The sequence below is a fragment of the Lynx canadensis genome, chromosome A2 (assembly GCF_007474595.2).
Source record: "Lynx canadensis isolate LIC74 chromosome A2, mLynCan4.pri.v2, whole genome shotgun sequence".
Lineage (NCBI taxonomy): Eukaryota > Metazoa > Chordata > Mammalia > Carnivora > Felidae > Lynx > Lynx canadensis.
Genome location: NC_044304.2, coordinates 168,837,954 through 168,861,920, shown reverse-complemented (window position 1 = coordinate 168,861,920; position 23,967 = coordinate 168,837,954). Strand labels below are relative to the sequence as shown.

The following is a 23,967-nucleotide window of genomic DNA, read 5'->3' as shown; positions in this document are numbered from 1 at the left end:
TAGGGCATAAGGAGCCATGCTGCTCGGTGCCTATAGGACTGGAAAACCACAGGAGACCCATGGGGTGCAAGGCCAGGGTCTAGGCCCAGAAGGGCATGCCTGTGACCGCCTTCTGATCCCCCTAGACACACAGTTGTGAGCGGGCAAATGACTAAAAGTGTTCTCCAACACCCCAGGCTTTTTTTAGGGGGCAAGAGGAAGTACATGTTTTCTTGAAATCTAGCATCCAGGCTTTTAAAAGTCACACAAATTGGGATACAGCAAATGGCGAATTTCCTCATAGGTACAAGTTAACAATGGCCTTGGGGGGTGTGGGAGTGACCTCCACCCAAGCAGATATGGTGCCCAGAATTACTCGTCTCGGCAGAGGAACCAGAAGGACTTCAGAGTCATGTGTATTCAAAGCTTACTTTCCTCTTTTGGTATTTCGTTGTGAGCGATTTCACTCCCTTCTGACCAGGAAGATCTGAGGCTTCCCCTCACTGAATCGATAGGTTTCTGGGCTTCTAATCTGCTCAAGCTTCCACCATGAAAGATTTGGTTCTCTCCACTCAGAGCTGAGCCTGGAAAACCCAGGGGAGCCACAGGCGAAACAGTGCCAGAAAATGTGTGCTGTGTGGGCAAGGGAGTGCTGGCAGAAGAGGTGTCCAGGCAGCAGGTGGGGAGGGCAGCTGAAATGTGTCCTACAGTTCCCACCCCCTCCTGGGTGCCCTCTCCACTGGCAAGTGCAGGTGCCGAGGGCAGGTGTGGTCAGAAGACCTGGGGGAGCAGGAGGCAGAGGTAGGGCCCTTGTGACCAGAGCCCAGGATAGGGACCAACACTTCTGCAAGGCATCAGCACAACACAGTCAGTAAGTCCAGTGCCAGAGGCCCAGAAAACTAGGCCAATGCTGCACCGCATCAGGCCCCCACGTAGTAACTCCTCTCCCAGCTCTGAGAACACATAGGCCCTTCTTCAAGGAAAGTGGGAAAATTCCTGGGAGAGTGCGCATTTATCCAAAAGGGACAGCACCACCCATCCCACCATCAGGGGGAATTCTGAACAAGGTAAGAACAGTCAGAACTAAAGAGCAGTTGGCTGTGCGTGCCATCTGCAGGGTGTATAATTGTGGCTCTCATACAGTATGGATTTTGCTCCCCATCGGGTTGATTATCTGTCAGGTTCTCAAGCCTCCCAAATTGGCCACACTTCATGATTTCTCCGATGCTGGCAGCACCTTCATTGTTCCTTGTGCTTCTGCCCAAGGTCTTTATCTGAGATGCTTTCCACTCTCCAGTCTTGGTCTCCCTCCTGTAACCATTCCTCTGAACGGTCACACTTAAGTGGCCACTCCTCCAAGCCCCTCCCGCAAGAAGCCAACTCCTCCTTCTCCCATTAGCCTGTATCTCATTGTCATCCCACTTCCTTCACGTCAGATGAACTCAGACATGGGAAGACACCTTGTGTCTTGCCCTGAACCCGATGTAGTAATGTTTAGAGTGTAGGCCCTCAACAACAAAACATATATGCATGCATTAATGATCTTGGTTCTTACAGCCACACTCTGAGGTGGAAGGCAGGTACCCTTATTCTCATTTACAAATGGACATATAGCTCAAAGTTCATTGCCTTGCTCAGGGTTGAATAGTGAGTAAAAGAAATGTTTGTCAAACTGGACCCAGGATCAATAAGCTTCTAGACCCCAAACTGCACACGTAGAACATCCAGATCTTGGCCTCTCCTACTGTTCCCAGCAGGACAGATGATAGACAGACAGACAGATAGATAGACGATAGACAGATGGCTGATAGGTATTAATGGACACATGCGGGGAGGGGGAGGAGTGGTCAGAGGACACAAATGATAAAAAGCTAATGAGGTAAAACTTGAATAGCTGAATCTAAATAAATGATGACAGCTCAGGGCCTGGAGCCTGCTTGGGATTCTGTGTCTCCCTCCTTCTCTGCCCCTCCCCTGCTCGCACTCTGTCTCTCCCTCTCTCTCAAAAATAACCATTAAAAATAATTTTTAAAAAAATTTTAACGTTTATTTATTATTGAGAGACACAGAGAGACAGAACATGAGCAGGGGAAGGGCGAGAGACAGGGAGACACAGAATCTGAAGCAGGCTCCAGGCTCCGAGCTGTCAGCACAGAGCCCGACTTGGGGCTCAAACCCACGAACCATCAGATCGTGACCTGAGCCGAAGTCTGATGCTCAACTGACTGAGCACCCAGGTGCCCCCAAAATAATTTTTTAAAGGGTGTTCTTTGAACTTTTCTTATTCTAACCTCTGTGTAAGTTTGAAATTATTTTCAAAGGAAAAGTCAAAACCACAACAAAATTATCTGTTTCATTCTTCATTGCTAGCTACCCAGCAACTAGCTGTAATGCTAAAATAATCCATTGGGAAGTTTAAAGCGGACGCGATGCCTCAGGAAATGCTCATTTCTGTCTCAGGCCTCTGCACCTGCCGGCCCCTCTGGCTTTCACCGCTGGACGCAGGCAGGACCTGCCACCAGGGGGAAATCTGCCCAAACCCAAACGCACTCTGATTTTCCTCTTAATTTCCAGTTGCCCCAACCGACCCCCACCCCTAGCCTCCTCCCCCGGCTTCGAAGGTAGCACACGCACCCTAACTGGGTTTCTGGACACTTTCCTGGGCGTCTTTTCGCTTATTATTTAACAAGGAGGACACAAGTGGGCGCAAACCCATCTCGGTTCACACCTGGAGCCTGTTCCCAAAGGGGGTCACTCCCCAGTGGCTCTTCCCCTGACCTCTCCACTTGGGGTCGGGCGGGCACTGCGAGCGTCCGGCCCCCCGCCGCCATCTCCTCTCCGCTTTCCCAGCGGCTGAAGGCGCGAGCGGGGGCAGGGGGGTGGGGCGGTGAGCGGGAGGAGGGGGCGCGGGGCGGGGCCGCGGGCGCGGGGGGCGGAGCCGCGGGGCGCGGGGAGCAGCCGGGGCCGGCGGGGAAGCAGGCGGCCGCCCCACGGCAGCTGCAGGGCGCGCGGCGCTCGGACCGCGGGAGCCGGGGGTGCGCGCCCGCGGCTCGGCCCATGAGGGCGTCGGGGGCGCGGGGATGAGGGCGCCCGCGCTGCTGCCGCCCGCGTTGCTGACCTGCTGCGGCTGGCTGCTCGCCCCGGTGAGTGAGCCCCGCGACCCGGGTCCGCGCCCTGGCTCCCCGGCTGCGCTGCCCTCCCGCGTCCAGGAGGTGGAGGGTGGGGGGTGGGAGCTGGGCCGGAGACCTCCGCCCGCCCGCCCGCGCGCGCCCCGCCCCGGGTCTGGGGGAGCTGCGGACCCTTCCCCGCGGCTCAGGGAGACGCGTCTGTAGCCCCGGGTTCGCGGGGCGCGGGACCCAGCTTCCTCCAGGGCGCTGGTCCCGGCGGAGCTGCTTCGGCCGCGTCTTCCCGAGGCGCGTGGCGCCCCGAGCGGGGTCAGGGGACCGGGCTGCGGCCACCTGCACGGCCTTCCCCCGCCGGAGGGAAGTGAGGAGTCCCCCACCTCCCGTAGTTGCTCCGGGGTGTCACCGAGGGACACGCTGTGGCTAAAGAAAGTTTCCTCTCGGAAAAATACCCTTTTCGTCGCTACGAGAGCACAGCAGGAAATGATGCCCTGCAGAGCAGTTTGTTAAATGACTGTATTAGTGGGACATTCCTGTCATTTGAAGACCTTTTAAACAAAATTGTCAGCCTTGTGTCTTGCTTCCCCCGTAGAGCGAGGCCGTCGTGGCCGGTTGAGTGCGTATTGCAGCCGGTCCCGGCCCCACCGAGCCCCAGCCCCTCCTGAGGAGGTGAGGCCGAGGGCGGGGCTATGTAGGGAGGTGGTGATCGCACCGCTTAGGGGGGCCAGAGAACCTACTAACTCCCCTGTCTGGTGCTAAGGCTTAGCAGGCCTCTCCTCCCTCAGAGGAAGGCGGTTGGACAAGACCTTTGTTAGTGATTTTAATGCTTTGAAAGAGCCAGCGAGTTAGAAGTACCAGGAGTTATTCTGGCTGATGCAGCTTTCATTTCTAAGATGCCCCAAAGTGAGTCCTTGCTCTGCGTGTTCCAAGAATGTCAGAAACCACAGTGTCTTTTTATACCTTGACAAACATGTTTTAAGTCAACATAACTTTCCTAATTCTGAAATGTAAACCACTGACTTGTTCAGATAGGAAGGTACAATCTGTCTGAAACCAGGAGTTTCTACAGTTTGGTGGTTGTCCGGAAATGGGCTGCAGGGAGGCGCTTGGTGTCTTTCTTAAAATGAGGGTAGATGTGGCGAAAGTATCAACGTTTCCCTCTTAATTCTGTTCAGAAACTGGATTTCTGGTTAGAGTTCTAGCTGACCTCTTTGATAGTAGGATAATTAAGTAGAGATGGCCATTGTATACTACCCAGAGCATGACTCTCTTAGAGTAAAAATAAAATTTTGGTCAGACACGGGAGGGGGTATGCAGCCTGCTGTGTGAGCACTTGGGGTGGGGGAATAAAAACAGAGAACATTGGATTTTCATGAAAGCAAATCAGAGAATATTTTCTTCTAAGGCTGAAATGTGTCGTTTTGTCTTTTCACCGTTAATGGGCAATATTAACTACACCTTTGGTTCCTGCGACCCGTTGGGAGGGGAAGTCAACCACCTCTTGTTTGGTGGCAACCACAGTGACGCAGCCCTTCCCACACTTCGTCTCCCTGCTTACCCCTCTGATCGTCCTGAAAATCTCCTTCGCACCAATTCCAAAGTTTCAGACGCGACCTGCAGTCTCTACAAATAATGTTATCCTATTAGAGCTCTGTTGAGATGCAGAGGCTGTGGTCCTTAGGTGAGGCGTGTAGGCGTCTGGGCTAGCGTGTGGGCATTGAGAATGGTCTGTGAGGAGATATGTACATCCTTTAATTAAATCAAGGACCACGAAATGGAGGGCTCCAATACTGAAAGATGATTAGGATCAAAGAGCTTTATTACTGCCAGATTAGTACCAACATCATACAGTGTATGATGTTAGTAAGCTGTTTTCCTGCTCAGTAAAAAAAATATTTTATTAGATTTTATGTTTGTTTTAGAATTCCTTCACAAAGTGAATTTGTTTTCATAACCATGCCAGAAATATGAAGGTGACTGCTTTTAAATGAGTGTTATTTGGGGAGCACTTTGGAACCGAAGGGTGTTTTATTTTATTTTGTAGAACTGTTGTTTGACTTTCCTCTTCTGGTGGAATTTTTAGTCACTTCCATTTTTTTAAACCTTGACCAGGTGAACAGTGTTCACCCAGAATGTCGATTTCATCTGGAAATACAGGAGGAAGAGACAAAATGTGCAGAGCTTCTAAGAACTCAAACAGAAAAATACAAAGGTAAGGTAGTCACGGGGTGAGTGTGATGGTCCTAGCTAGATAACCTGACGGGCAGATAGCTGATGCCTCACTCTAAACATTGAGGTTTTAAGGTCACCTGCGTCTTCACGAAAAGGTCTGTTTCCACTGTTTTCTAATGAATGCTGGTAAAACTCCTATGAATATTAGGGGCGGCAGAATCCTTCACACAATAAACCTTTTGAAAGAAAGCCATAATCCTTAATAGTAACGGTATCCATCGTTTAACATAATAGCAACAGTTACTGAAATAATTTCATGGGCATTGTTATGCTTTGCAAAAGCAACTCCCATTTCTACGGAATGAGTATCTGATTTCTTTCCTTTAAAAACTGTAGTCACATCACAGATTCTTTTTGTCAAATTAAGAATGGTGGAGGAGCGCATGGGTGGCTCTATCAGTTAAGCATCCGACTCTTGATTTTGGCTCAGGTCATGATGTCATGGTTCATGGAATCAAGTCCTGTGTTGTGCTCCTTGGTGAATGCTGAGTGGGGAGTCTGCTTGGGATTTCTCTGTCTTCCTGTCTCTTTGCCTCTCCCCTACACACACACACACACACACACACACACACACACACACTGACTCTCTCTCTCTCTCTCTCTCTCAAAATAAATAAATAAATAAACAGTAAAAAAAAAAAAAAAAAACCCCACCAAATATATTTAAAAAAAAAGAATTGTGGAAATGTCAGAAATCAAACAAGAAAATGAGACTTGTGTTTTCCCAAAGACGCTATTGTGTCTATCCCCTATTGTGAATACCGTGAATTTGCTCCTTTTATTTTCTCCAGGTCAAAGGACACATGCTGGGACCACATACATTCCAGTTAGACACACTCCAGGTCTATAAACTCAGAAAGGTGCTGTGACAACACCCAAATTATAACAGTAGCAAAAACCTTTTGTCCTTCAACTTTCTTTTTCTCTGTCCATTTTCAAATTAAAATCAAAGTAAGACTATGTCATGTGTTCAAATAGTTTAGTGTCCTGCAGAGGGACTTCAGACCAGAGTTACAGACACGGGCTTTGTTCTAAACCAGCACTGCCCAGAAGAAATAGAATATGAACCACATAGGGAATTTTTAATATTCTAGTTGCCACATTAAAATAAGTTTTAAAAATGTGAGATTAATTTTAATATACTTTATCCTAATACTTGTATCCAAGTCATTATCATTTTAACTAGTAATCAATATAAAATACTGATGAGAAATTTTACATTTTTCGTATACTAAGTCTTAGAAACCCAGCCTGTATATCCAAATACATCCAAATCATTATCATTTCAACTTGTAATCAATAGAAAATATTGATGAGAAATCTACATTTTTTGTATACCAAGTCTTAGAACGCCAGCATTTATTTTGCTCTACAGTTTGGACCCGCCACCTTTCGGGTACTCACCACAGCCAGTGGCTCCCATGCTGGACAGCATGGCACCAGACCTCTACTAACATAGACATCCTGTGCTCTTTCTGGTCCCTTCTGGAGCCTCCGCTTGCTTGGCTGAAAAATGAGGTCTGTGACCCCAGGACTCCTCCAGCCTTAAAGATCTGTGATTTTGGTAATGCACACATGGTCCTGAGGCCACATCTTCCAAATGGTCTGGTAGAGCTCTGACCAGAGAAGGGCGAATGAAGCAGCTCAGCCCCACAGCAAATGTGGACCAGGCGTCACTCCTGTGCAGAACTCTGTGCTGACCACGAGCCAGGTGTGAGGACAGAGGAGACACTGGTTCGGCCAGCCAGAACCTCAAGATGAAACAGTCGTCATGGCCACTGAGGTCTGTTCCCGGTGGTGAAAATTAAGAGATTTAAGACAAATAAATGCTGAGAAGAGACAGACTTAAGAATTGTCTGGTGAGTGGCCAGTGGACCCAGGGCCCTGCAGCTCCGTCCACACTGCCTCCCGCATGAAGGGGGATGGAATGCTGTCTGCTGCATCCTCGGTAGGTGACCCCGGGCTGTCCACAGACTCCTGGAGAGTGGGAACTTTACCCCCCTCACGCCATTATTGCACAGTCAAGTTGTTGACGTGTTCTGAGGCTGCCCACAAATGGCGTTCACTCACTGGCGTTAATTTTTCTCCTGGAGCATGAACAGACCTGCTTCTTCATGTGAGTTCTTCCACTCTTCAAAGGGCATTCATTCACAGGCTCCATGGGGCCGAACACGTCCAATTCCTGCAGACTCCCCAGGCCCTCTGCCATCCGCTGTGGGTATGCACAGACACTCCCGAAATGCGGGAGGGAAGATTGCCTTGACATGGCTGGCACATGCCCACAGGTTGCACTCGATTTCATGACTGTTGATAGATTGTTTGCAGACAACACACCTGTCCCTCGCGTGCATCTGGGGTCTACTTCCCTCCCCTTGCTTCTCTCACAACTGATGTTTTAGGGAAAAGCTCCTAGAATGCTTAGTGTGGCTTGTTTGTCACTCTTGATTTCCCACATTCATCAAGAACATTTTGTTAACAAATAGAAAACTGGCACTGTTTCAGTGGGCAGCAAGGAACACTTAACATTTAAAAACTAGAATATGGCTCATGACTTCCCTTCTGAGGAATCCCATCCCAGTTGGCCAGGGGCTGGCTGGATAACGGACAAAGCAGGACAGAAGGGGCATCTGTAAGTTTGTGCCAGTGACTCACCTCATGGATGCTGTGTGGCGGGAAACGAGACTAGTTCAGGGAAGTTAGGTTTTCTGCCATTATGAAATAGGATGTTACGATCCACAATCAGGGTTTTTTTAATATATGAAAGATTCTTTATCCCTAGTTGTCTCACATAGATGGGGTGTGGAATTCATTAGTTCAAAACAATGTCCTTTTAGTTTTATTCTGTTCCAAAGGCACGGGTCTGACCCCTAGTCCCTGGCCAGCCCTTCATGAGTCTCAAGGGTTGGCCTAAGAGAGAGCTGGTGGCCGTGTGGCAGGGCAGGGGCAACATGGGACGGTGGGGATGTTGGGAACTGTGGATGGCAGGTCCTCCTTACGACCCTCAGTTGTTACCGTAAGGAAATGCAGGTGCCAGCCTGCCCAGTTCCCGTGTTCAGAGAACACGGAAATGCAAACTTATACATAAAATATTCCAATTTCTTAAGAGTTTGCAACTAGTTCTTTTAAAAAGTTTGGCAGGAGACAAGCAAACCCCCTCTGGGGCAGACAGACACTGCCTGAAAGCTGTCAGATTCTTGCATGTGACGGTACGAAGACGGGTCAGGACGTTTCCAACGTTCATTAGGGTCTCCTTCACACGCCCTTCCTGCCTTGGTCTTCAGGGTCTCAGAGGTGATCTGTCTGTGACCCACACCAGATGGCTGGACGGCAGTATCTAAGTAAGGGCAGAGTCTTTGAAAATCACTAAGTTCACCTTGACATCAGCTGGAGCAGAGAGAACATGGTAGTTTTAGATAGAGGCCGTCACACATCTTCCTTGTGTGGAGTGGTGGAGAAAAACGTCCCTCAGTTTTCTTGCAATGACAAAGTGTGAGTCCTTAGACATTTTCTTAAATTGAAAATTTTTATTATTACTGTTAGCTCTATAGCAAAAATATCTGCGTGTGACCCATTTCACCTTTGGGTCTGCAGGAAGAGCCCGCTAACAGGCCAGCTGCCCTTCAGGAGACAGGTGGCATTGTGGCAGTCCTTTAGGCCTGGCCACCCGTCAGCTTTTGTAAAGAGAGACAATTTGTGTTCTAAACTCCTTTTTTTCTTACTTTTTGAAATATGCAGAGCTCAAGTGCCAGGGTTATAGGTAGTAATAAGTCACCAGAATAAAGACACTGTACATGAAGTAAGCCAGGAGCAGAACGAAGGCATTCTGATCGGATGAAAGTGTATGTTTGCTCACTTTCGGCAAAAGTAAAAGTGAGAGGAGACATTAAGGGTCCGTAGTATCTACTTTTAAATTTGTAGGATTCAGAAATTGGTGTGAAAACAGAAACAAAGAAAACCAGCTTTCAGTTATAGTAAGGTGATTCGTATAAATCTGACAAGGAATTCTTTTTATTACATGCTGAATCTAAAACAAACACAAACACATAAATCCAGACAAAATAAACAATTTCATTCTAAACCCCTTTAAAGGGTTCACTTTATAAGGAAGAAAAGCTTAGGAAGTATTTAGAGCTTTGCCACTTAATGTTAATTCATCGACAAGACTAACTTAATGCTCCTGATAGACGTATGAGGCCTTCCGAGGCCACAGGTGCCTAAAAATACAGCTAAAATCCGGCAGTGCTCCCTAGCGGTGGCCCGGGCTGACCTGTGTGGGGAGGGCATGAGTCCACTCCTGCAGGCTTTGCCTGTGCACAGATCGGACAGGAACTTCCGTGGGACTTTGTATTATTCCTGCCTAGACCTGGAGGGGTGTGGACTGTGTCTGAGAGGAGCAGAGGTGGCGCCTGGGTTTTCCTGGCAGCTCCACCCCCTGAGCTGGACCATGAAGGTGCCGGGCTGAAATGGCCGTGATGGCAAATGTTAGCTTAGGACCAGGGCCATGGGAAGCGCTCCACTAGAAGACTTACTTTTCTCTGACTTTTTTAAACAAAGGGTGCTTACTACGTTAATTTTGATCGATGTGTCAAGAGCTGTGAGGGGTTTGGAGTCCCCATACTTGCAAGCTAACCAGTTGGGCCGCCACGGTTTCACAGATGCCTGCGGGCCTGGGACCCTGGGTCAGAGACAGACTTGACTGCTCCCAGCAAACAAGCAGCTGGGGTGTCATGTTCACATACTCCCTTTCCCCAGATCCCACAGGACTGACGCGGTGCCCGCGGGCGGTTTGTGTCACAGCTGAGGAGCCCTCAGTGTCACGGGAGGCTGCTGGCCCTCCCGCCCAGCCTTTGCTCCAGAGAAAGATGCTCTCTCATTTACTGGGGTCAGCCCAGAGGGAGGCACTGTGCCTGTCCGTCAAACCTGTTTCACAGACATTCTCAAAAAGACAGTTGGGACAAAGCTGTCAGCGCTCGTCCCAGGACAGCGGCTTCTCAGTAGGCTTGAATGTCCTTCTTCTTCTCCACAGCATGACTGTTGTGACCACGGCTCGCTGTCCCCCCACACTGTCCTCAAGGGGGAGAGGGCATTTCATCCCCATCACGGCCCAAGGTCTTACACAGTACTTGGCATTTAAAAAGATACTGAATAAGCTTTTGCTGAACAAATTAATGAAAATTTTCACATTAAAAATTAAGTGATATATGCACATGAAAAAATACCATTCAAAAACGTGTCTAATGGCTAATGTTCCCCACTCCAAACCTCCAGCACCCCTCCCTTACCTCCTAAAGACCGTGCGCACACAGTGTGCAATGTGTCCCCGTTTCCCTTTTGTACAGACGTAAGCCAGGCACCACGTACCCATACACTCCGGTCTGTGCTCGGTCTTTCTTTTTGTTTTCAACTTCAGCAATGTATTTGGTCACGGCTGTGTATTTAAATATTCTATTAAGAGATGCATAGTGTTCTAACATACTATTCATCCGTCTGTCCCAGGCTCCTGGGCTTTTAGGGAGCTTACAAGCTGTGCTCTAATGCCTGCATTTGTTCATGTGAATAAAATACTTCACCAGCGTTTGACGGTGGCCTTCAAGCCACTGATCATGAAATTGAAACCTTCTCCTCATGTGACTGAATAACTTGTTAACAGCTTTCTTATTTCTGTGATGGTTTTGTCACAGAAAATGTAAGTGATTACATCCCATTTTATGTCTCATCTCTTCCTTGCACCTTTTTATCACAAAGGGAACTAAACCCTTTCAGAAAATCAAGTGAGGAAGCTGTCTCTTCTGCAGACTCTTCCTGGATCTCCACCTGTCCGAGGCACCTGTTTCTGGCCAGCATGGCCCGTGCACAGAGAGCCCTGCTGTCACATGCTCCATCTGCTTTGTGGTTGTCTTTCTCCCTGCAGAGCACGAGCCCTTGAAGAGCAAGCTCCATATTCGTGGCTTTCTGTCCCTGGTCCTTACAGACACGCGAGCAGATGCGTAAACAGAGTACCCACCATCTTCTATTCATGTGGGTCTGAAGGGAGGCATTCTGGAAGTTCACGGCACGGCCAAGGAGAATGCAGCTGCCCTTCTGATGTCCGTGTGGTGCCAGAGGCCCGCTTCTTCCCCCTCCCCTCCCCACTGACATGGTGGGCTCTTTTTCTAGTCCAAATATCTCTTTGGGCTGATAGATTAAATAGCCTGATCTGTTTTTTCCCATTGAACTGGGTCTTTTTTTTTTTCTTGACTAGATTTCTCGTAATTCTAAACTCCTTAGAATCAGCTAGTAGCCTTGGTTATATAAATAATCAATAATCATTTATTGAATTTTCTGCAAGTAATGATTCTAAGTTTACTTTTTACAGGAAAAAAATCTCACTGAGAAAGATTCTACCTTGAATTAAATTTTTATGTTTAGACTCACAACAGGAATCGTAAACAAGAAATCGGTTTCTCGTAAGTGAGATACCTGCACACCTAGAAGCCACGGTGATCGCTGATCTTATTTGGAAGAAGAAGCCTATAACCTGAGGTTAAATCCCAGGAAGGGACTTCGAAGTGGGCTCACACTGCACTGATTCAGACCAGGGTCACTTCTGTCCTCCCTTCTAAGACCGGCCCAAGTCCCTTGGTGCTGGTGACCCCAAGGCTCAGCTCAGCGGCTCAACAATGGCCTTCACTGCTTCTGCCTCTTTGCTTCGTGTGTTCCCCTCTAAGCCCAAATTTCTTCCTTCCCCCAGATTCTCACAGGACCAGTGGCATGTTCTCCTGCTCTTCTGGTTGGTGGGAATTGGGCTGTAAAGCTGGGTTTCTTCTCCAGATGACCCTGGCAGCACAAGTTCTGATTCGACTGACGTTCTGTTGTTTCCCGTTTGCGCACCCATCACGTGCGGTGTGTACAGGTGGGAGTTTCTGCAGCCTGCTGTCTCTGGGGTCTTTTGCCCTGGCATGAGAGCCCTGTGGAGGCCCCCAGCCCCCCCCGCACCTGTGCTCTGTGCACACACGTCAGACAGAGCCACGGTTTCTGCCTGGCGCTGGCTGTCCTGGCACGGGGCCAGTGCTGCCATTGGAGGATGGAAGGTAACGAGTATCACTATGGCATGACCCCCTCAGATCCTTGGTGGATTTTCTCCTGCACGGTTTTGATTGTTGGGCAGCCCTTCCTGACAAGGACTTGGAGATTTGAAGGTGTTCAGTTGCGAGGCTTTGTAGGGTTTTCTGGGTCAAGCACCAATTCTGGGGAGCTGCTTTGAAATGCCCTGTGGCCAAGCCTCTGGTTTTGAGCGGCTGCCTTGTATCATGGCATGAGTGAAAATGAGGCTGTCTTGTCATTTGCAGACACATTGGCTGAGTCTGTCTTTCATTAATTTTTTCAGCATGTTTTTATTGAGTGTATACCAGGAAGGAAGGCATGAAGCGAAATTGGATGGAACATGATCACCCCCTCTCGGAACCCCAAATCACGTCCCCAGCGGCATGGGGTGAGCAGGGATAACAGGGCTTTGAGTCAAAAGGCAGTAGGATTTCTGAGGGGAAACCAGACAATGTAGGCATACAATAACATCAGTTTACTTGGAACCAGAAACTGACAGTGATAGAAAAATGATTAAGGACTTACATCGTCTTTACTCAGAGATAAGACAGAGTGAGGGTGGGTGGGAACACTTCCAAGAAAAATTGATGCTTTTTGATAATAAGCTAATCAGTGGCCAGTATTTTGTGAAGTTACTACACACACTTTATGCATAGCAGTCCTCCTGTTCAGTGACGTCATGTGTCCTGTGTCAGACCTGGGATGGATTCACTCCCACATGGCGGCTCCCAGACACCCTGCCACCAGGCCAAGCCCTTTTGCATCTCGGTATTGCTTCTGTCATGACAGTGAGCACACGCCCTCTTGTACTGCAGGCGTCCCTTCTCCGGGTTCCTCAGCCTCTTGGCACAAAGGCTTCTGCTGGAGGGACCCTTCCTTTCTGGCATGGATTGATCTGAGAAGCACAGGCTGTGCGAATTCCACCAGTGTGCAGGGCAGAGGGAGGCACCAGGCATGCTGTGTCCCTGAGAGGCTGGGCCCTGTCTCAGGACGAAGGAGGCAGGTGTGCACACGGCAGATGTCAGGGCAGCCCTCCATCCTGATCTGGATCAAGGCACGTCGAAGTATAGAAACGCGAAAGAACATTCAGAGAGTCTCGTCCAAAGTTGGTGGCAGACAGAGCCCAGGTCCCTGGCCTCCTAGTCAAATGCTGTTTTTACAAAGCCATGTTTGGTATCTTAGCGAGAACATGCTTTAGAAAAGGATTTTCCTTCCTCTTTAGTGTCTGCTTCAAAGAGACAGGAGATTCCTTTGACACTACACGATCTATTAGCCGAGACTGTGCCTAAGTCTCTTGAGTGCTCACTTTAACTGTCAGCATGTTCAGCTGAAGCTACCTCTTTGCATAAGGGATTCCATCATTTGTGAAATCAGCATTTCCTTTTCTCTGGCCTACAGTGATGGTTTTTTTGAAGTTTCGGGACAGGACCTTAATTGGTACCTTGTGCCTTTGGCCTTAGTTTCCTCATCACACCCCTGGTGGGGTCCCTCAGTCCTCTGCTCTTCTGTGTGGACATAGGCCTGTCTCCGGCTGCTGTGGTCTTTCTGCAGGTGGAGACCGGGAGGTCCGGGATGACAGATCCATGGCCCAGAGCATTCCCAGACGTCTGCACCCCCCTGGGATGGCATGCTTACTGTGACTCAGTCAGCAGTGCTCTGGCAGCCCAAGAGCTACTTCCGAAGACTCCCTCCCTCCTATCCCAGGGAGATATTAACACAGCTTTTTAAATCTGTGACTTCTTCACAGCTCCCTCCTTTCCTGCGGAGAGAGGACAGAGGCCTGTTTGGGAGGGCAGTGGGGGTGCAGCCAGGATGCCTGGTGGGGCCCTGCCCACGTAGCCCCAATGACAAGGGCAGCACGTCCTTCCTACTGCCCCTTCCCCAGCACTTCGGCTCTGTCCTGTGAGCCCCAGGGCTCAGTACCCTGAGACACTAAAAGATCCACGCAAGCCCGTCTGCCTGCTCCTCAGGAGTTCAGAGGAGGGAGTGTTTCCACTGGGGGGCCGGGTGCTGGCTGTGTTCTCAAGCTCCGAGATGCAGGGCTTGGACCAACAGTGAAGGGGAGAGGCACGTGTTGGGAGTGCAGGGCGTCAGCCCGGGGAAGGGCTAGGAACAGGGAAAGGAAAACGGAGTTGACCCCCAGCCTGGATTGCTGAGAATAAAGAGCCTACCGAGGGATTCTGGAAAGTGAGCTGTGCCTCAGGTAGGCTCTTGGGGCAGACGCTTCTGAGGGGAGTCGTTAGGGTGGCCCTGGGAGCGGAGCAGCCTGCCAAGTGAGTAACATCCCAGGCGGGACATGAAGGTGTCCGCTGTAGGGGAGGAGGGGAAGAGCCGTTGCCACAGATGGTGCAGCCAGCAGCCCAACTGCAGAGAGATGGCGACCGGGGAGGCCCTGGGGGCTGGACGGTGTGAGTCAGCTGCCCTCCAGAAGTGCAAAAGGAGCCGGAGACGGAGCTGAGGGCCGAGGAAGAGGTGCCTTGGGGTGGGGACCACTGAGTCCACATGGGAGCCAAAGAGAGAGGCAGAGGCAGAGGGCCGCTGAGCGGGTGGGACTGTGTTTGGCAGAAGGCCTTGCGTGCAGACGCGAGCTCAAGGGCAGAGCTGAAGGAAGAGGCGGGCAGGGAGGACAGGGTGAGGTATCAGGGGCCCCACACTCCCGGGGGGATGGGGCTGAGGAGGTCACCAGACCTGGACCCGGGGCACTGACTGGCAGACACTCGTGGGGACCCTGGCGGCCGTGTCGTACCGGCCCTCTTAACGGCTGCACTTCCCACAGCGGCCGGTCCCAGAGGGAGCTGGAGGCACCCTTGGCTTGGAGGAGCAGGGCCGGGCGTGTCTGTGCTTGGGCTGGTTCTCACACCCAGGGTCACACTCCGCTGTGCGCCTGCTGTGCTGTGTGTGAGGACGATTTGTCACGCTCCTCATAACACCGTTAGATCTATGTCCTGGAACGATCCTGGGAAGTCACCCAAGTCCCGATCATAAATCTGTGGAGGATTACCCTGGGAATAACATGGCAGGAGGCCCAGCATATTAGCCTCTCAGCAGAGCAGTGCCCTGCCCCGCCTGGAGTTCACATGGTCCCGACTTGTCGAAGACATTGGGAGCAAGGCTTTGGAGAAGTTTTGACATTTAAGGAAACAGAGGCTGCTTGTAAACGGCGATAACAGCAAACACTTCAGTGAGTGAAAGGCACAAGCTGGTTGACACGATTTAGCACACGCATCAGTTTCCCTAAACCGACACCATTTTAGGGCCTTACACAGGCTTCTGAAGGCGGCCTGAGAGGGTGTGGGTGCTGCTCTGGCCTTTGAGGTGTTGGCGGCCCATCCCTGGGCAGCGGTGCTGACCGGAGGGTCCCACCCACAGGCATCAGATTCACTCAGGCTCAACTTGGAGGACATTCTGATGTTTGGGATTTATTGGATTTGGCATATTTTTAAATTAAAAAAAATTTTTTTTTTAATTTATTTTTGAGGGAGGGAGAGAGAGAGACAGAGCATGAGCTGAGGAGGGGCAGAGAGAGAGAGAGAGGGAGACACAGAATCTGAGGCAGGCTCCAGGCTCTGAACTGTCAACACAGAGCCTGATGCGGGGCTTGAACCCATGAACCGTGAGATCATGACCTGAGATAAAGTCGGACACTTAACCACCTGAGCCACCCAGGCGCCCCAAATTTGGCATATTTTTTTTTTTTTTAATTTTTTTTTTCAACGTTTATTTTTATTTTTGGGACAGAGAGAGACAGAGCATGAACGGGGGAGGGTCAGTGAGAGAGGGAGACACAGAATCGGAAGCAGGCTCCAGGCTCTGAGCTGTCAGCACAGAGCCCGACGCGGGGCTCGAACTCACGGACCGCGAGATCGTGACCTGGCTGAAGTCGGGCGCTTAACCGACTGCGCCACCCAGGCGCCCCTGGCATATTTTTAAAACACGTGAGTTCAAACTTGATCTCTTTTTTGAAAAATCCTTTTGTTTGGTTAACAGCCTTGGTTAATTCTGGGTTTTGAGTCTTGGTTTAATGTGAGTTTGAGTCCCAGAATATGACTCTCACTAATGGAATCCACCTGCACCACCAACCCCAAAATAAAACTTTCCTGCTTCCAGATGCAAAGTTTCAAAGCGATCTATTATCAAAGTGCCATCCAGCGGCAACGTCGTAGCAAATGGTATTTCCAGACCTTAGTTGTAGTTCACCTCCAGGCTACTGAGAAGGGCATTACTTCATTCGGCACCCTAATTAGACAGAATATTGGGGTATCCTGGCATTGTCTGTAAAATATTCCTTGTAGCACCTTAAATGTCTCTGGAGTCCAGGTCGGCTGTGGGACCTGGGTTTTCTAATGTGTAAAATCGAGGTGTCTCACAAGTGACCTACGGAAGCAGTATGGCCCCAGGGCCTCATCCAGTCCTGCTTAGCTGTTTCTTTCAGGGACCTAAGGCTTAGGGACCTGCTTTGTGGACTCGTGCACAAGCCCCAGGAATGATGAAGCACCAGTCCCCAGGTGATGTCTCTGTGGTATATTCTCCTGCTGTATCTTGGTCAAGGCCCTCCTGGCAGAGGTAACTCGTGATAGTGCAGCCTTGGGAACATAGTAGCTGCTCACTAAACACGGGTTGAAGAAATGAATACTTGTTACTGCAGATGATAAGAGGGCGTGGCTCATGTCAGCTACAAGCCTGTTACATCACGAAGAAAGTGCAGGCTGTTGGTTGGACAGTGTGTTGTTTCGTTTCTGCCTCCACGGACAACAGACAGCTAGGTTGTCACCATGCCCCAAGCTTGTTCTATCAACTTGTCTTCCAGACCCTTCCGGGAACATGCTTCTGGCGTGTGCTTGTCTTTCACCTACACTGATGGTCTGTGAATGTCCAGAGCACATTCATTAGTCCTGGAGAGTTACTGCATTGGCTACGTCCCCTCAAAAGGCCCCTTTCTGCTGTGCTGCCAGTAAGCATTATTTTCATCATTCCTGATTGCAACATTGTAAAAACATTTTTTAATGTTTATTCACTTTTGAAAGAGACAGAGCATGAGCAGGGGAGGGGCAGAGAGAGAGGAGACACAGAATCCGAAGCAGGCTCCAGGCTCCAAGCCGTCAGCATAGAGCCCAACGCAGGACTTGAACCCGTGAACCGTAAGATCATGACCCGAGCCAAAGTCGGACACCTAACCGACTGAGCCACCCAGGCGCCCCATGATTGCAGCGTTTTTAAAGCAGCATTTAGCACCATACCCAGCTTAGCAAATGCATGGATGTATCTTGCCGTATCTTACTGGTAAATATTTTAAGAACAAATGATGTAAATATGCATCCTTAGAACAACAGAAAGAAGGAATCCTTCATCTAGTAAGATTTGATCATCACTTTTCAGGCTCAGATTAACTAGGGTTCTACAGGATTTAGCATAATAGGATATTTGTTAATTGGCCCCCGAACTGGCAACATGCAAAGATGTATACAAGGAGGAAACCAGAAACCGAGGGAAGGACTGGTGGGAAAATTTAGGAGTAGGAAGTGTGTTTTGGAGCCTCTAGACGCAGTGGCAGGTTTACCGGTGATTCTGTCCACTATCCACAGGGCTGGGAATCTGGACCTGCTGGGCATCTCCAGGCAGCTTCCTTTGGACTTTGTCAGCCACACTGGGGAGCCTTGTTTACAGTAAATGCTGAGACGAGCCCAGCACGAAGTGTTCTCTGCTTCTGGCAGTGCTGGAGGGAGGACTGCCGTGTCTCTACCTCATGCACCCTGAGCTCAGGCCACAGAGACCCTGGGGTCCTTCCTGTGCGTGTGCTCAGCTCAGGCTCCTGGGAAGCCCTGCCTTGAGTGTCGGGGAAGTGGTCTCTGTGTGTATGGGGGTGGTCTCTGAGCAGAGAGTCAAAGCTGGGTAGGGAGGAGAGTGTTAAGTTGTTGCCATTTCTGCCCATTGAAGACTCCAGAAGCAGAATTAGGTCTGAGAGCAGAAATTACAAGTAGCCCAGTTTTGACTGCAGGACATGGGACAAATCTTACAGTGACCTGAGGCCCTGAGGTGGGAGGGTTACTTGATGATGTGCTGACCGCCACTGGGAGAAATTAGAGGGTCCAGAGCTGCCCGTTGGGGCTACATCTGGTCCTTTGAATCCTGGGTGCCCACCAGTATGTGGCGTCTAGAGTGAGGGGAGAATGCTGGTCGCAGAGTCTTCCTGGCTCTGGGGCTCTCGGAGACTTGTGTGTGTGTTCACCTGTTCGTGAGCACCTAGCAGGAAAGGAAAAGCTCGTGTCCCCTCAGTGAGCCTGGTGCAGCACGGCCCTGGGGCCAGCTCTGTGGGGCCAGCAGGCAGGGGCTGGGCAGCAGTCGGCTTGTCCGGGGATTCAGGTCAGAACAAATGGCTGTGTTCACAGACAAAGCACTGTGTACAAAAGGTTTCTTCCAACTAAATTGGTGAGTCATTCCATTGAACTTTCAGTTCTTTAAATTGATAATAGGCATGGAGGGGGGCTGGAAATGGGAAACAGATCAATGACTTTGATGACCAAAAGGAAGAGACCATTACATAAGAATTTTAGGGCTCAGAGGATCTGTGGAAAGCTCCTAGGTGGCTGCCAAGCCATGCCTGTCGGGACTGAGAACACAGTTCACACGGCCCAGGCATTCCTGGTGGCAGGCCGCATGGTGAGGCCGCATGTGCTGTGGGGCTCTCGTCTCAGCTTTTGTCTGGTTCATCCTTGTCCTACAGGAACAGAGTGCAAAGCGGGACTCTGTCTTCAGTCAATAACAATTAGTGAGCCCACTGAAAGCAAAAGGGAGTAGCTGCTTTGGAGATGTTTTCAGGGCCTATGGGATGAGTCCCCATGAGGGCACAGGCCACTGCCTCATCCCTGAATTCGTCCTTGTCCTCTGCCCAGGAGCCAGCCTGCAGGGACCAGGGGCTGTGGCTGAGAGACAGAAGCCCTGTCCGACTGCACAGGGAAGGAGGGGGTGGAGGTTTCCACCAAGAGAGGCTCTCAGCCTTCCAGACACACTGGGCACATCTGCCCCTTGCCCGCCCAGCCCTCGCTGCCCCTGCCACACCACAGGCCACTGGCTGCCCATATCTGATCAGGAAACCAGACTGTGCCTCAGCCCACAGTCATCAGAAACTCGAGGGGCACAGCCTGCATTTCCCACTGGGCAGGCACGAAGGGACGGCACCCTCTCAGATCAGGTCTGGCACAGGCATATCAGCGCACGGTTTAACAAACATGAGAATTGTGAGTTTCCCTGCATGCTGCACGCTAGACTGTTAGGAGAGGAACGTGGGCACAGTGTCTCCCTTCTCCTCTTTCGTGGGCTCATCTGACGTGGAAACATGCTTCCAGTGGGTGTAGAATGCACACCTGGAAAAATATGTAGAATTTTAAAGACATATTTCAATGAGGTGCTTTTACTGTGACCTTAAGTACTGAGAAGTTCTCAGTGGACAGATGCTGGGGCAGTGGGATTTGATGAGGGCTTGGATGTGTTCCCAGTGGGTCTCATGACCTGAGACAGTCTCGCAGCCTCTTGAGGTAGGACCTCCCCACCGCACTGCAGTGTTTCCCAGATGAGCTGTGAGTCTCTTCCCGACAACAAAATTTTGCGTCTTTTAGAATGATTGTCCCACTGACCCTCTGAACAGTCACGTTTCCTACTTTCTTTTTGTCCCTGGCAAAGCATTGGTACTTATTTTGAGGGACCGATGAGGGCAATGACAAATGGAGTGAGAGGTGACATTTGTTTTTAAAGTGCTTTTTCCTATTCAGAGATGTCCAGTGATTAATCTGGCCTGAGTCACCCCAGACCAAAATACAGGCCACAGGGGCTGCAGGGGAGCGGCCCCCCAGGGCAGCCCCTGCAGAGGCCCCACACCCCCGGGCAGAGCCGCCTGCCTGGCACTTCCAGGGACTGCTTCATGGGCTGCTGCCCCCAAGACTGGGCCCCCTGGCTGTCTACACCCCACCCTGCTTAAGTCCCTGACACACAGAGGCTGTGTGGGCCAGGGGTTCAGGCTCTTGTGCCTGCCTCTTCCTCTGTGCCATATACACCAGTGGCCTTTTGGGGTTTTGGTGACACAATGAGTTCACGTGTCCAGAGTGTTGAGGGCAGTGTCTCGCCCACAGGAGGTGTTCTCTCGGTCAGCTCTGCCACCATCACCACTAACACTGTGGCCCCGTCTGTTTCTCTTAGTGGCCACATCTAGGGGCTGGTTGTCGGGCTCAACTCCTAGGTTTGTGGAGGTGCAGAGGAGGGGCGGGCACTTCAGCACCCTTAGGAGCGCGTGAGGCGCTGTCCCTGCCTGGTGAGCACCCTCTTGCCTGTAGCCTCTAAATTTTCTGCCCGGGGCGCTGTCGGGGATCACTTCCACTTTGCAGAGGGGGAAACTGAGGTTTAGAAAAGTTAAGCATGTGCTCGTGGTCAGAACCAGATGTGCTGTTTTTCTAGTCTTTCTTGAGCAAGGTTTAAAAACTAAAAAGTAAGTGAAAACTCAGCATCTGTCATGAAAGCCCTTGGATTTGATGGTGTGTTTCCACTGCGGGCTGAGGATCCCAGACGGAGGCCTTTCCCCTTTGCCCCTCCTGCCTCTGTTATTAAGTACTTTTCAGTGTCTCCCCCCACCCCCATCTTCTCATGCACATGAACTCTCAAGCCACCCGCACGACAGAGACAGGGACCAGGACAGAGGACCCGTCTCTGTCTCACTGCATCAAAACCATTTCTTCTGCGTGTTCACGCAGATGGACTCAGCTGACAGCGTTTCATATACAGCTTCTGGAAGCCAGTAAAATGGTTCCTAGCAGAGTATGCCTCCACAGCCAACCCACTGAAATTCCTCTTCTGGGACTTTGCTCAGGATTGTGGCAGTGGGGACGGCAGAGAAGTCCACCTGCAGAAACTGCCCCTGGAGAGGCGCGGGGCTCCCACCTGGCGAATGCCCAGTTAACAGGGAAGAAGAAAGGCTCCTTGGTCAGCAGCCGTTGTGCCCACCGAGGGAGCTCTGGGCAGGCCTCCCAAGCTTCCCTGCAATGTCTGATTCCGGAAGAAGCTTTGCTGCTCGTGACTTTAAACTTACATTGAGTTTTTGAATGCCGGAAGTTATTGGTAATGTTTACTCTTAAATGTGGAGGGAGGAGGGGCGCCTGGGTGGCGCAGTCGGTTAAGCGTCCGACTTCAGCCAGGTCACGATCTCGCGGTCCGTGAGTTCGAGCCCCGCGTCAGGCTCTGGGCTGATGGCTCGGAGCCTGGAGCCTGTTTCCGATTCTGTGTCTCCCTCTCTCTCTGCCCCTCCCCCGTTCATGCTCTGTCTCTCTCTGTCCCAAAAAAATAAATAAAAGTTGAAAAAAAAAATTTTAAAAAAAATGTGGAGGGAGGCATACTGCCACCCAGTGCCCAGCCAGAAACAGTTTTCTCTTTCTCTCCTCTCCCCACTCACCTGTTCCTGCGGCCCACCCCTCACTCTGTCTAGAGCCCGGAGACTCAGAGGACAAGGCCTCCCGATGCAGGTCTCCCAGCCTCTCCTCCACAGGCAGGGCTGCAGCCACTGAGTACCCCCCCACCCCACCCCCGTCACTACTCACTGCTTCCTGGTGCATGCTGGAAAATGGGCCTCTATCACTCTTTGAATGTGGGACCCTCACAGTCCATCTCTAAGAGCCGGGCCCACCAGGGTTTCCTAAGCTTCTCTCTCTGGGAGTTGGTATTTGTAAGGGACAGGATTCTCTCATGGTCGAAAGGTAGATGGGTCGGGGCATGGCTGCCGCCCACAGTGCCCCAGGAACCTCACACAGAGAGGGAAGTATCCGTGTGTGTGGCCGTGGTCACAGCCTCGTCTGAAACATAAATCCTGATGTTTGCTGCAGGAGCACTGACAGGCATCCCTCTGTGCACATGTGCAGGTGCGAAGGGACTTGTCTGCAGCGGGTGGGTCACAGCTGTGTGGACGAAGCACAGCCTCACAGGCCTCCTTCCTACAGAAAGTGTGACATGACAGGAGTGAGATTCACGTTGTGCTTTCCCCAAAAATCCGTTGGTGTTTATGTCATTGAGATAATGAGAAAAAAAATCCAGAAGTCAAAGCAACACAGGCACTGTCATCTGTGAGAGTTATGACTTGCCTGGAAATATTTTAGAAAATTTGGTAGAAGGATTAGTTTCCTCTTAATCATGGCAGATTCCTCCCCACGTGGTGAGACTCTGCCCTCTGACGAGATGATCTCAAGAAGGTTGAGCTACAGGTGCCTCCTTAGAGTTCGGTTCTCTGTGCCCGTGTTTCCAGCACATCCACGTGAACGTGTTCTAACAGCAGCCTTTCCTGAACGCTGTTCACCAATGTCCTGTGTGTACCCCATTGACAATGCTATGAGGTTTAAGAAAAGTCTGCAGGCCGCACACGTGGAGGGTCAGTTTTTCCAAGCTGCTGAGTCTAGAGTGCAGTTTACGTTGGGCACCTGTACTGGCTCTTCCCTTGAAATTGGCAAGTTCGCCCCAGGCAACTTGGCCAGGCTCCTGGCGAGGGCTCTCCCTGCCCACCTGTTACCCCCCTGCAGCCTCTGGGACACTTTGCAACATACAAGTGCCCCCTAAAGCTGTCACTCACCCTACTGCTCCATGAAATAGCATGCAAGCTGATGGAGAGCCACAGAAGCACTTGTCTCTGAGAAAACTAGCGTGTGCGCTCTGGGAAGACTAGGAAAAGCGAGGTGCCGAAGAGTGGTAGAGTTGGAGGTGAGAATGACAGCTGGGGTCAGCTTTGGAAATCTAGTCTGGAAGGAGTCTGTCGGCCCATGTCCAGACTTTCAAAGTGGGAATCCTAGACAGACTTCAGGGTATGTGTACTCAGGAGAGACTCTGCAAAGCCCAGTAGGCAGGCCCATGCTCAAAGGAAAGGCTTTGGCTATATGTTCCAAGTGTAAGTAATAAACATACACTTTTGTGTTTTATTTTTCCTTTATTAAAGCTTATTTATCTTTGAGGGACAGAGAGAGACAGAGCGCTAGCAGGGAAGGGGCAGAGGGAGAGGGAGACACAGAATCTGAAGCAGGCTCCAGGCTCTGAGCTGTCAGCACAGAGCCCGAAGTGGGGCTCAAACTCCCAAACCTCAAGATCGTGACCTGAACCAAAGTCGGAGGCTTAATCGACTGAGTCACCCAGCACCCCTGTGTTTTAGGTGTTTTTTTCCCTAGCTTTTCAGTTCAGCAAGCTACTAACCATCACTTAAATGAGAGGGCTTCTTCCACATCTCTTTGGTGGGTTTTGAAAGACAGAAAATATCTGTGTGATAAGTGGAAAATACATTTTTTACCAAAAAGTCTCACATATTTCTTCATAGAATATTTCAGATAATGTGCGTGGGCACTCTTGGCTGATAAACCACCACAGGGAGACAGTCTCACCTGTCCGGACTGACTTACCTTCAGCACTAGAGTACGGATACAGCAATGACGGGCTCCATTTTCTCTCTTCGCTTTAAGCTTCTTGATAGTTTGGAAGAGTGGCTTTTAGGGTTTGGTGGCTTCCTTTAACTAGAGCTCCGAGAGAACTTCCTGTGAAG

The 23,967-nt window shown here is 50.6% G+C and overlaps 1 protein-coding gene across 1 annotated transcript in view; it reads left to right on the top strand.

The window, feature by feature from the left end:
- The first annotated feature begins 3,042 nt into the window (after window positions 1–3,042).
- The window catches only part of VIPR2 (vasoactive intestinal peptide receptor 2), a 70,455-nt gene continuing 49,530 nt past the window's right edge, over window positions 3,043–23,967 (top strand). Inside the window, exons 1-2 of the mRNA XM_030308925.1 lie at window positions 3,043–3,122; window positions 5,214–5,313. Coding sequence (XP_030164785.1) covers window positions 3,060–3,122; window positions 5,214–5,313 — 163 coding nt within the window. The 5' untranslated portion in view covers window positions 3,043–3,059. The remainder of the gene's footprint in view (window positions 3,123–5,213; window positions 5,314–23,967) is intronic.